General features: G+C 36.0%; 1 protein-coding gene across 1 annotated transcript; it reads right to left on the minus strand.

Annotated features, from left to right (window-relative positions):
* Positions 1-2885: 2885 nt before the first annotated feature.
* LOC124406295 lies at positions 2886-11493 on the minus strand. The gene is made up of 4 exons (XM_046881665.1): positions 11390-11493; positions 5138-5206; positions 4363-4611; positions 2886-3071 (listed from the first exon to the last, which is right to left on the minus strand). The coding sequence occupies exons 2-4, from the start codon at positions 5172-5174 to the stop codon at positions 3028-3030; spliced, it is 330 nt and encodes a 109-aa protein (XP_046737621.1). The 5' UTR covers positions 5175-5206; positions 11390-11493; the 3' UTR covers positions 2886-3027.
* Between the last annotated feature and the right edge of the window lie 949 nt (positions 11494-12442).

The raw sequence follows: 12442 nt of genomic DNA on the forward strand, positions 1-12442 counted from the left end.
CTTGGAAAATTAGGCCTGGGTATACGTGCAGACCGAAATTTATTTTAACTTCGCCCGAGTATATTTTTCTATTTGTCATGTCTTCAATATGTTTAAATGAAAAGTGGCAAAAATTCTATGACTCGGCTTTTCATTCTACAAAAGATGTATTCCCGTGTTTTTCACAAATTTCTTTTTTTGAAATGTGTCAACATTCATTTTGAATTTTTAATGTGTCAACATTCATTTTCTGCCGATTAGCAGTTTTCTACATCATCGCCTGAATCAAGTTTCTAGTTCAGGTTCCAAGCAGTTTCATCGCCTGATGGCAGGCAACTTACACATCACTCTTAACCGCCTAAGTATAAACAATCTGATACTCGGTTGAATGGCACCTGATTATCTGCAACCAGCGAAAGATTAAGCTCAATTTTCAGCTCAGTATGTATAAATCTATACAAAATCATGTGCTCAAAGTTTAAGTTTTAGATTTAAGCGTATTTGTGCCAAATTATACAGGAAAAAATAAATGTCAATATTTATTGTTTCAAATAGTAACACAGAACCCAGGGTGTCTGATTGGTAAAATACTACAATCACTTAGTAATTTTAACTGTTTGAAACGAGAGAGGGTTGATTCTACAGAAATCAGTTCTACAGAATATGTTCTACAGACACTTTTCTACATAATATTTTTTTACAGGAAGGAACTTGGAATTCGCATCAGAGATTATCCTGCATAATTTATTTTACATGAGAATTGTTCAACAGAAGATTTTTCTACAGAATAGTTTTCTAGTTTCACACATCCAACGCAGTACCTGTTCGACACAATTCACATTCAACATACATATATAAATTCAAACCAAATAATCGAAATTAAATTAGATTACATTAAATGAAATTAAATGAAAATAAATTAAATTGCCGATTAATGTATGCTTCTAATGATTTGATGTGTTTGAATTCCGCGCTGCAAGTCAGGGAGTCACCCGCGAGGTGGCGCGCGCATCTCGCTGCGCCGCTGCTGCCTCCCCCCCCCCCCTCGTTGTCCGTTTGGTCAGTTCCCGAGGACTTCGGGCATTTTCGTTCCAGCCGCTGCACAGTTCAGACGCGTGCGAGAGAATTCTGATACACCACATTCTGTTCTAGCGTTATACTTTTAGCGATAGCGAATTTCTCTTGTAATTGAGAGAGGGTAGTTCTCGTTGTTTTTCTTTTATTTCCGGTTACACATATTAAGCGTTAATTTGACTATTTCTTTACAAATATCGACAAGAAAAATAAAGACACTCGGGTAACCTTTTCTGGGACCCAATCTTTTACCCGCAGAAACACGATGATTGCTCTGGATGTGTGTTGTATTAAACACAATCTTGAGAAAAATATTCTGTGGAAAAATTTCTTTGCAGAAATATATTGTATAAAAAAATGTTCCGTAGAAAAATTTCTTTGCAGAAACGTATTCTATAAAATAATGTTCGGTAGAAAGTTATTCTGTAGAACAATTCTCATGTAGAATAAATCGTGTAGGATAATTTCTGATGCGAATTTCAAGTTCCTTCCTGTAGAAAAATATTTTATAGAAAAATATTCATGTAGAAAAGAGTCTGTAGAACATATTCTGTAGAATCGAACCTCATTCTTTGAAACAGTAATGTTCTACGTTCAAATATTCCTTTTCTACACACAAATTTTATATTTTAGCATTTGTATGATAATTTTTTTTAATTAAATATTGAAACCACAATTTTACTATTTGAAACAATAATGTTTAATAATCGCACTATTACTTATTCGCGTTAATTTTTTCTGTGTAGTACATTATTGAGCTTTTGTGACCTCAGAAATATACCCAAAAACTACGTCTTGTGCAGTTTTAACTGTATCGTTGGGTGGAAAAAATAATCTAGGAATAATCTACGATCTGACTTACTGATCCCCTAGTTCCCAATCATACTGATTACGGGAAAAGGTGGTGTAATTAGGACGATAGTCCACAAATTGTAATTAATTGTTATTAATATGATTGTGAACTAGGGTCTAGGGTGTTGAATAGTAGAGGTCGGTAGGGGTGGAAAAATTTGAATAGCTTACTGGCGGCAAATGTGTAAATCTGCTACTGGGAATGAGGCCAACCCAAACAGACCTCCGAAAACAATGTCTTTCAATTTAAATATTATAATTGAATACAGCACAAAGTTCACTAAATCAGAGACCTTTGTAACAATTGCTATCTAGTAGTACAAATATTTCCATACATAATCTTCGAAACCTGTTGGTGCAGTGCTTTTCAGATAAGTAATTGTATTTTTCAATAAATATACTCCGTTGATCTGTAACTAAAATTTGAAAGTATCGAAGAAACGTCGCACGAAATCATAGAAAAAAGGGTAATCCAATTCGTGAATAGTTCGCGAATTGGTGATAGAAAGCATATTTAAACTTGTATCATTATACATGTTTGTTTAATTATATTTTTGTGTTAAATAACTAATAAACTGTTAATGGGATTCAAATTGATAGGCCTATGTGGAAGTTCTTACTTTCGTTTTTGTTTTGTCATGAAAAATAACTCCGTGAATCATTTCAGAATTGTAATGTGTAACAAAAATTGCAACTCCGTCCGTAAATGTGCGATTTTGTATTCATACCATTCATTGTGATGCAGTGAATATCGTAAAGGAAATAAATTGCATCACAAATGATTGAAATTCATTGAGCTTTCGAATCTCATTTCAAAAGATTCATGAAATGTATACATATAGTATACGATCCTTTAGTAATTAGATAAATAAATTTAGATGTTCTGTGATAATGGTTTATTATAAAATTATTTATTAAAATGTTTCTCATTATAAAATTACATGAATACATTTTATGGCACAGTAATCTTGTAAGTCATCGAGAAATATTTTATTCAATGAAAAGATAATAGCACCGTAACTCAACAAAATAATGAAGAATTACAAGCACTTATACACATCAAAATCGGAGACGATGTTTCGTTGCGGTATTTTGGTTGAAGTTTTGAGGGATTTTCATTTTTTATGCCAGCTTCTCACAGCGTCCATAAAACAGCAGTTGTACGCCTGGAAATAGAAGGTAAAACATTATGACATTATGAATACCGCAATGACGTCACATTATCAGTTAAATAATACTCCCAAGATGACGATGCAATAAATACCGGTTATTGAACAATTTGCACGCAATCAGAAAGCAATGTATATAATCTATTTCAACCAATTCGTCTGACTTGATTTTTAGAATTCGACGAAACAGCTAGATATAATAAAAAAATATAATGAACATTGAGTGTGATCATTTTCAAAGCCTAAAGCGAAATCATTCCAATTTGAAAATCACATTTCACGTCGCCTACAAATATGCACCACTTTATCAACAATCATGGAAAATTCTGAAACTAATCACTTGAATCAGCAGAGTCGAAAGCAGATTAAGTTTATCTGACTAATTGCCGCAGTAAACTTTTCTGGGTAAATTTGTTTTTAATATTTCTGTTTACGTATTTACGAAACGTCGCACCTAATCGCATACATCCTGAATAAGAATTCATATTTGTTCGTTATATTTAAATACTTGGTATTTTCTGATAGAATACATATGTTGCAATATTTTTACTAATTATGTATATTTACTAAATATATTTCCTAATTACTAACGCATCAGGAAGTGTTTGAGTGAATAACGAGAACAGAGAGCAAAATATGCAAAAATAAAACAATGAATATTCAATATTCGAAAAGTGAGGATCGGTGCCTCCCTCCCTTCCTATCACCGGGACCCTAAAAAAAAAAGAATAACCGGTTTATCGAGGTACTCAATTTTGTGCATCACTTCATTTCCAAGCACCTACAATTACGTCAAATAGCAAAAACCAGTTTTTATTGTAACCTGTTTTGTGCGTGAATTATTAAAAGCAGACGTAATGTCTTTTGCAGTTAAAAAAATGACGTTTATATTCATTCTGAATGAAATGTATTCTAAACGTTATTCGGATGAACTCAAAACTTCGGGTCAACCGATATGAAATAATTCTCTCGAACAGCCCAGCGCAAAAAATTCTGAATCGTTTTACAAATTTTGCTTAGGCCTCAAATCCTATGCATTACACTTTCATCTTTCACTTTATTTTCTTGAAAATTTCAAAGGAAAAAGAAAAAACCAAAAAATCGCTGCTGCCGGTTCCATTCGTAAAACGGATTATTCTGATTTCAACCTCGTATTCCCGTCCTTGACATAAGACAGTATGTATTAATACGTACGAGGTTATAAAAAAATTCACAATCGGAAACGAATGAAATTTCAACCCTTCGAATATCTTCATTGACAAAGCACGACCGCATGAATTATACTCACCTAGGCCACAATTTTGGGCGCATTTCAGCATTTCTTCATTGGTATAGGTAACTCTGTTATCACCACAGACTGGATTATACTGAGGTGTAGTAACGCATGGACAGTTTGCAGGCATCCCAGGAGTCGTGGCCACTGTTGACGGAGTAGTAGTTGAGGTCCTCGGGGATGCGATCGTCACTGTACCATCATCTGGATCTCTTTCCCACCAATTTTGCTGGGCTGATGCATCGTGGACGAAGCATGCCAAAACTACGATTCATGGGAGGGAGAATGACAAGTCGTTGAATGGTCATTCATGAGTGCAGTGTAAGACATATAATAGCCTGTCACGTGAGGAAATTATAGTTGGAAATGGCAATCTCATGATTATGCGAGAGATTCGACATTTGGTAGTTTGCTGTTCCAATTAGTGAGGAACACATCTGCTGACGATGAGTTCAAGTTAACCGCCAGAAGCACCTCGAGTGTAAAAATTCCGCGATAAGTAGCTTCATTAAAGTTGGTGACAAACACCAAGAAGAATCGTTCGTTCAATTTCAAGAGTACAAAAGTGATTATCTAGCAAAAATCTCTCATTGATGTCGAAAAACTGTTCAGATCCAAACCATCGCCAAGTCCATTACAACACTTGCTTAGTGAAGAAATTGGTAATCAACTAATGCAATTGAAATATGAAACATGTGAAGAATTTCACGAGAAAATTGAAAAACGTGGTAAAAAAAATGGAGCAAAAACATTTTTGATCAGCTGAATGTACATAAGTAGTAACACTCACCGGCAACAATGACAAGAGATGTTGATGCTACTTTCATGATGGACAGTCTGACTATCTTTCTTCAGGAATGTACCGAACAGTCTGATAACGTAAACACTTCAGTGTTGCCGCTACGCTTGATCACCGCCGTTGATAGTCTCGTCTTCACCGCGTTGAGATTGAAAGTGAACTGAGTCTGCCGAGGTCAACTCAAGTTTTATATACCCGGTAAATACACTGCCATAGCCCCGGGATTCCTCCTCCAACGCGTTCACGTTCAACCATAACCATCTGTGGATTTCCGGATTACATCGATATTCACGTCCACGAGGTCAAACTTGGAAGCTGCGTTATTTCCAGTTACTAGCGTTCCGGTAAGGACAAACCGTTTGTTTTGTGTTCTTTTTTTACAATCATCAAATATCTGGTTCTGCACTAATTGTAAGACAATAACACGACAAACGAGGAAAACAAGCGTATGCATTGATAACCGATTTTAAGTATGAGGTAATTATTAAACGAAGCGTATTTTCCAATAGGATTTGCATAAATGATAATAAAAACTGGTAAAAATTTTTCTTGTACGGTTAAGTTCATTTTTCTATTTCGAATCTGCGTACAATTGTGTCATTTCTGAGGTGGAGGGCACAATAAATTTCTTTTGCATTACTTAATATAAAATGTTCCTGATGAATAAAAAATTATCCAATCGATAAGTGCATGCTAAATGTCAATTGCAAAATACGATCTTAAAAATTTCGCAACACCTGGTTTTGCAGGTTGGAATCGGTTGGTCACGTGACGACGAACTACGCAAGTTGAAATCCTGTCTTCTGGCAATTCCTATCGCTGAATATCCTCGAAAGCTAATTACCACTCGGTTTGGAAGCAACTGTGACGTAGGTAGCTTCGGGGATCTACAGAATGATAAATGCTTAAGGCACGCAAAGAAAAGAAGGGTGTAACAAGTACGTTACACGCACGGAGAATCGGCTGGGTTTTCCACTTTCTAGACGTCAATCAGTCGCTTAATGAGACCGCAAAAATAATTTATCTGAATAGTTGATGGCTGGTGAGATTCTCAATGTGCTCATGTAAAAACCGTTTTAGTAACAGTTGAGTACGAGTAGCTCTGATGAAAATTGTCAAAGAAAGTTCACGAGGAAAAGTGGCTGACCTCGAGTATTTTAAACGATTTCGCTGAAAATTTCTAATTCGTTTGACAGTCTGAGAACGTTTTTTACACGCAGATCTGGACGAAGAAATTTAGTGGCCAAGATCGTAAAATATTAGGATCATTTTTATGATAGATTGGAATATAATTTTTACTGTAAAAGTATCATCTTACAATTAGTCATCGTGAACTGTGAAATTATTAGGGTCAAGAGTATTCCCTACACTGTAAAAGGTATCACGAAATGAATACTAATGTCAAAACTTGACGTGAAAATATTTAACTGCCCATATTTTCATTTCTGTCAATAAATCGCACAAAGCTAAGTTACAGAGGTTATAATTGTTGAACAAGAAATTACTTCCACGATGATTTACACTTGAAGTCCGAACGAAGATAAATACTACCCATCATTCAAACTTCATGCTAGACAAAACAGTTCGGAGGTTCAATTACCGTTAATACTAATGCAAGATGACGAATAACCAGACTCGTAATAAAACCATTTAACCGATGTACACATTTTGTATGGAGAAAAAATTGTCACTTTAATACCGAATAAAAATTTGACGCGTGTTTAAAAACGGCAAAGCATTTTATCGAATTGCCGAAGGTTTTTCGGATCAAGTAGTCGGGAATGAGCTGCTGACTGATTCTCTGTGCAACCATGGGAATTGGCTTTATTTATTGAAATATGAGACGACGCGAGTATCGCAAATATTTAAATCAACTTTGTCAAGTCAAGCTGTTAAACCGCAACGTTACACACATGCATGTGTTATAATACATTTACGTTACGGCACGTACGTTGTACAGAAGTGATATTTATTCCGCCTCGTTGATTCTTGCTACCGCAATATTCGTGCAAACTGAGTTCAAGGTTCGAATTTAAGGCATGTGCATATCGCACGTGGTTTATACCAACTGATTTCGCACAGTATCTTGAGTCGCAGAATATTCAAGGTCAACGATATTGGATTACAGTAACGACCGCCAGAGAGCCATCCTGGCTCGAGTTCAAGGATCCAATACATGGAAGGCATTTATTTTTACATTTAGCTGAATTGATTAGATTTGTGGTGGTGGATTTCCTTTTATCGAGAAAAAAAATACATATAGGAAGTACGAAAAATTATGAAAAATAAGTTACTGATCTCACTCAACGTGGATCATTCATTCACACTTGAAACGTTCGAATAATTTCGCGTGTCAATTGTTTTTAGAAATTCAGATTTGTTTACCATAGAATTTTTCCAATTTATTTATGCAAAGTTTTATATCAAAATTTCATAAATTATGTTGATAATAATATTAGATATAAGTAACATTTTTTTTATATTCTGTACTAAAATTAAAGCGAATCTTAAAGCAAATTCTGCCTTCAGTGTAGCGAGAGAAAGTTTCGGTTGTCGTGCGGTTTTATATCATACGATGTCGAACTATATTTTAATTTTTTACAGTAACCAAGAAATGTACTTGAAAATATATTTGAAAATAAGTAAAATAAACTTTGACTATGTTGGCGCAACTAAAACTCGGTTTAGACAACTTGTTGATAGAAAAAATTGTACAAACAAATCTGATGTTCCAATAACTAGAAATTATAGTATTGACAATTATAATTACGTACTAAATGAATACTTGTACGAAATTTTCTCGTGAAATAGCCCATTTTACTTAAACTATATAGTGATTATAACTAATGAAATTTTTCTCCATGTATTCTGGTACGTTTTGTTATATGCTATGATTTCCGTAATTTTTGATCGTGAGATAATTCGTTTTCGGTCCTGACCCGAGACATGAGTCACGGTTGACTCGCGATTTACGTGAACGACTGTGGACCGCGGTAATAAACCTTTCGGATGTATGTTTGTTTTTGCAATCCGAGCGCGCGCTTGTGTAGTTGAAAAAGAATAAGGGGGAGCATTTACATTTGTTTGATTTGAATCAGCTTCAGAGTCTAATTTCAAAGCTTGAAAACTCGACAAACATTTACGTTTAACGAGAACTTCTTTTCAATAAAAATTTGATTTTCTTTGTGAATAGGCGTGAAGTCGTAAAGCACTTTGTTACGCCTCGATTGCAACTGAGGAAACTAAACTGCAATATGTTCAACGATCGTTTCCGTGGCTGCACTTCACTGATAAATGTGTTCTCCTTGGAAATTGGAAAAAAAATATGCTATGTTGTATTATTTTTTTATAATAACGATATAAATGAACCTCGATACTCTTTAAAACTCATTCATTATCAACAGCCGATAGTAAAAACGTCAAAAATCAACGAAATTTCATCGATCGATAAATTCCAAAGTTGTCGTATCAAGATTCCACACTGAATGGTACACGGTTTTTCCCAACTATTCACAGAGAATGTTAATTTCACGGTCCGCATCTGAACTAAATCGATGAGCTGATGTAGAATCGAGAGAAAGATACGCCATTAATTGGACCAAGAATTGAATTCTGAATGTTGCTAGCCGATCCTCGAAGGATAACGCTACAGCGTACATCGACTCTCGACGTTTGATAAGTTTCTTGAAATATCTCAAGTCGGCAGAGTAACGTAACCGGGTATAAATATCGGGCAGAGTTTCGGGCGGCAAACAGTTTTGCAAGGCGAGGCTGCCGGAACGGAGAACCCCAACCATCCTAGTCGTCCTAGTCGTTGCTGTAAAAGAGCTCGACTAGGTTCTTTGTAACTCCGGTTCATCGGCACGGTGCTCATCTGAGCTGCGCCCACGTGTCTTAGATAATAGCACCGAAACGGGGAGGATAACGTTAGAAAGTGAAGCGTCAAGTGGCTCTCCGTCATCTTAAAACCGCGACTCGTTGGACCGATGTCGGAACTTCTTTGCGATAGCTCGACAATAAACTACGGTAGGAGTGATTAAATGATGCTCTCGGATCGGTACTGCGATAAACTACGGTCAAAAAGCCTCGAGTAACTGCTGAACTTGAAGTTTTGTGAGAACTCGGTGCACCACCAAACATCGAAATCTGTAATGAAGGTGAAACGGGTACCGGTATCGAGCTAAGTGGACAGTGGATGAAAATAAAGCGAACGCTGCGCATGTGATTGAATTCAGGAATTCGGAAGAACGCGTGTTTCAAGTGGCAGATCTGAAGATGTGGTTTCTCGCATCGTTCCTTATCATCCTGCCAATTTTCGTCGAATCAAGAGTATCGCGCAACGATATCTGCAGTTCGAATACGTTGGCAGTATACAAATTACGGATGGACACACACTGGTCAAACGAAACATTCCCAAAGCAGTATCCGCTCTTCAGGCCAGCCGCTCAATTCTCTCGTTTATTGGGTAAGTTCACTTTCTTGCTCTCTCGTATTGTGATATCTCCATGTCTGCTCTTGTACAAGTTTACGATATTCCATTACTGCGATTATGTTGAAGATTCGAGGAAAGCTCAAAACTTATAGGAGTTTTTTACAGCGTCCATGGGAAAGCAATTGCACGGCTAAAAATAGAAAGCAAAACATTACAAGTTATTATTTATCGAAATGGTATAATCCTGTAAGTGAAATGGTTCTTCGGTGATAAGAAATCAATAGATACTGTTCAAATATTTAGCAATTTACACTCGAACAGTAATCCACCTATATATATCGCTCGTTCCACGTGAAACCATACACTAAATTTTAATCAACAACTCCGATTTTCTTCAAATTTTACAAACGCATTCTATTAATGAAATAATGGAACACCTGTTTCGTAAAAAAAATTCACATTTTTTCTTGAAGAAGATACGCATGGTTAAAAATTGCAGGAAATCACAAAAAACGTTGCGCATGCGGACATTCAAACTGCTATATCTTCGAATCCATTGGTCATACAAAAAAATGTAACAGATCGATTTTGAAGATCTGGAATCATTCTGTGCAGTGATATATTTCAAATTTGCTTTTGACGTTATTAAATAATTATTATTTTGATTATAAATTTTACGTTGGTGAGTCGATTATGAAAATAGCAAATGAAATTTATAAACAAACAATAATTATATAATAATGTCAAATAGTAATGACGATAAAATTGTAAAGTTACTCGATAACAATTCTTGGGTAAAAAATAAGAATAATTTGTACTTTATCTGTAATACGGGTTGTAACCGTGATTTGACGTAAGGCAACGATGAAGAGGTCGGCCACTCGAAAGAAAAGTGACATAATGATTGCAAACTATAGAGACTACATGAAATTTTTCATCATTGCAAAAGATATTCCCATTGAAATATGAAAATTGTACTACATCTATGACTACAGAAAAATTTCATGGCTACTGTGATTACAGAAAAAGCAATAATGTGTAATCAACGTCAGTTATTTCGTTTTTACAACAAATGGGAACGCACAGCAGCGCGAGGCGCAAAGTGACGGAGTGGTAGTTGAGGTCCTCGAGGATGCGATCGTCACTGTACCATCATCTGGATTTCTTTCCCACCAATTTTGCTGGGCTGATGCATCGTGGACGAAGCATGCCAAAACTACGATTCATGGGAGGGAGAATGACAAGTCGTTGAATGGTCATTCATGAGTGCAGTGTAAGACATATAATAGCCTGTCACGTGAGGAAATTATAGTTGGAAATGGCAATCTCATGATTATGCGAGAGATTCGACATTTGGTAGTTTGCTGTTCCAATTAGTGAGGAACACATCTGCTGACGATGAGTTCAAGTTAACCGCCAGAAGCACCTCGAGTGTAAAAATTCCGCGATAAGTAGCTTCATTAAAGTTGGTGACAAACACCAAGAAGAATCGTTCGTTCAATTTCAAGAGTACAAAAGTGATTATCTAGCAAAAATCTCTCCATCATCTCGAAAAACTGTTCAGATCCAAACCATCGCCAAGTCCATTACAACACTTGCTTAGTGAAGAAATTGGTAATCAACTAATGCAATTGAAATATGAAACATGTGAAGAATTTCACGAGAAAATTGAAAAACGTGGTAAAAAAAATGGAGCAAAAACATTTTTGATCAGCTGAATGTACATAAGTAGTAACACTCACCGGCAACAATGACAAGAGATGTTGATGCTACTTTCATGATGAACAGTCTGACTATCTTTCTTCAGGAATGTGCAGAACAGTCTGATAACGTAAACACTTCAGTGTTGCTGATACGCTTGATTACCGCCGTTGGTAGTCTTTTCTCCACCACGTTGTTATCAAAAGTGCACTGAATCTGGCGAGGTAATTTCGAGTTTTATATACGCGAATGCCTCTCGAAAAAAAAACCTCCGAACCAACATACACTTTGACATCTCTGTCGGTAAGACTTAAGCCTGTGTTAAAATCGACTAAAGTAAAAATTGTACATGTATTGGCACAGACGGATACTGCGATTCCGATTCAAGAAACATTCACGATATGCGGAGAATCCATCAACATAGTCTCAGGATTTTCCTTATTGACCGCGATCACGGTCGATTATAAGTAATGTGGATTACAGGGTTCTATATTCACATTCTTCACATCGAAGTTGGAAGCGTTGATCTCTTCAATTATGGTGTCACATGTCTGATGGCAGAATGTCGTACGTGCCATTATATGATCGTTTGGCAATTTTCAAATCAAAAGGTTGTGTATTTTTTTTCCATATTTACCTACGTGAAACACCTGAAAATAGGTTCAGTAATGCTGAAAAGTGTAGAAAAGTTGTGGATACGCGTATGAGTACAGAAAATTCTTTACCGCACTTCAAATGTTGAATCTTGAGCTCCGGAAATAGCTTTGAAGATTCGGTGTTATCACGTATGCACGATATACGGATCCAATATGGTGGATGTAAAATGGAGAAAACTATCAAAATTCGGTGATTCGCAAGTGATTTAAGCAAAACCCAAGACAGCCGATTTATCCGCACGGCTGTCGATTAAAGATCGTATGTTGGCACATCGAAATTGGGAATTTTTTAAATGATCTTCAATTTCGATTTATCTGCGCGTCCCGAATATTTTTGAAGCCTTTTTCAGATGGGAAAAATGTGAGTACAACCATCTGCTTTTATGTTTGACTATTTTCCGGGAAAATTAAAAAATTATTCTTGTTTTTGATTCATTCATGCGTTTCAGGTAGTTCTACAGTTTTTGCAATCAAAAAATTTATTTTAAATAAAATTGGGGGTTCAAC

Source organism: Diprion similis, chromosome 5, assembly GCF_021155765.1.
Source record: "Diprion similis isolate iyDipSimi1 chromosome 5, iyDipSimi1.1, whole genome shotgun sequence".
NCBI lineage: Eukaryota > Metazoa > Arthropoda > Insecta > Hymenoptera > Diprionidae > Diprion > Diprion similis.

Bases quoted from the DNA above. Each gene is read 5' to 3' on its own strand.
- LOC124406295 (XM_046881665.1), bottom strand. From the start codon at position 5,174: ATGAAAGTAGCATCAACATCTCTTGTCATTGTTGCCG. The intron at 4,612-5,137 runs GTGAGTGTTACT...CATGAATCGTAG, and splicing joins ATCTCTTGTCATTGTTGCCG to TTTTGGCATGCTTCGTCCAC. The intron at 3,072-4,362 runs GTGAGTATAATT...TTCTATTTCCAG, and splicing joins CGCCCAAAATTGTGGCCTAG to GCGTACAACTGCTGTTTTAT.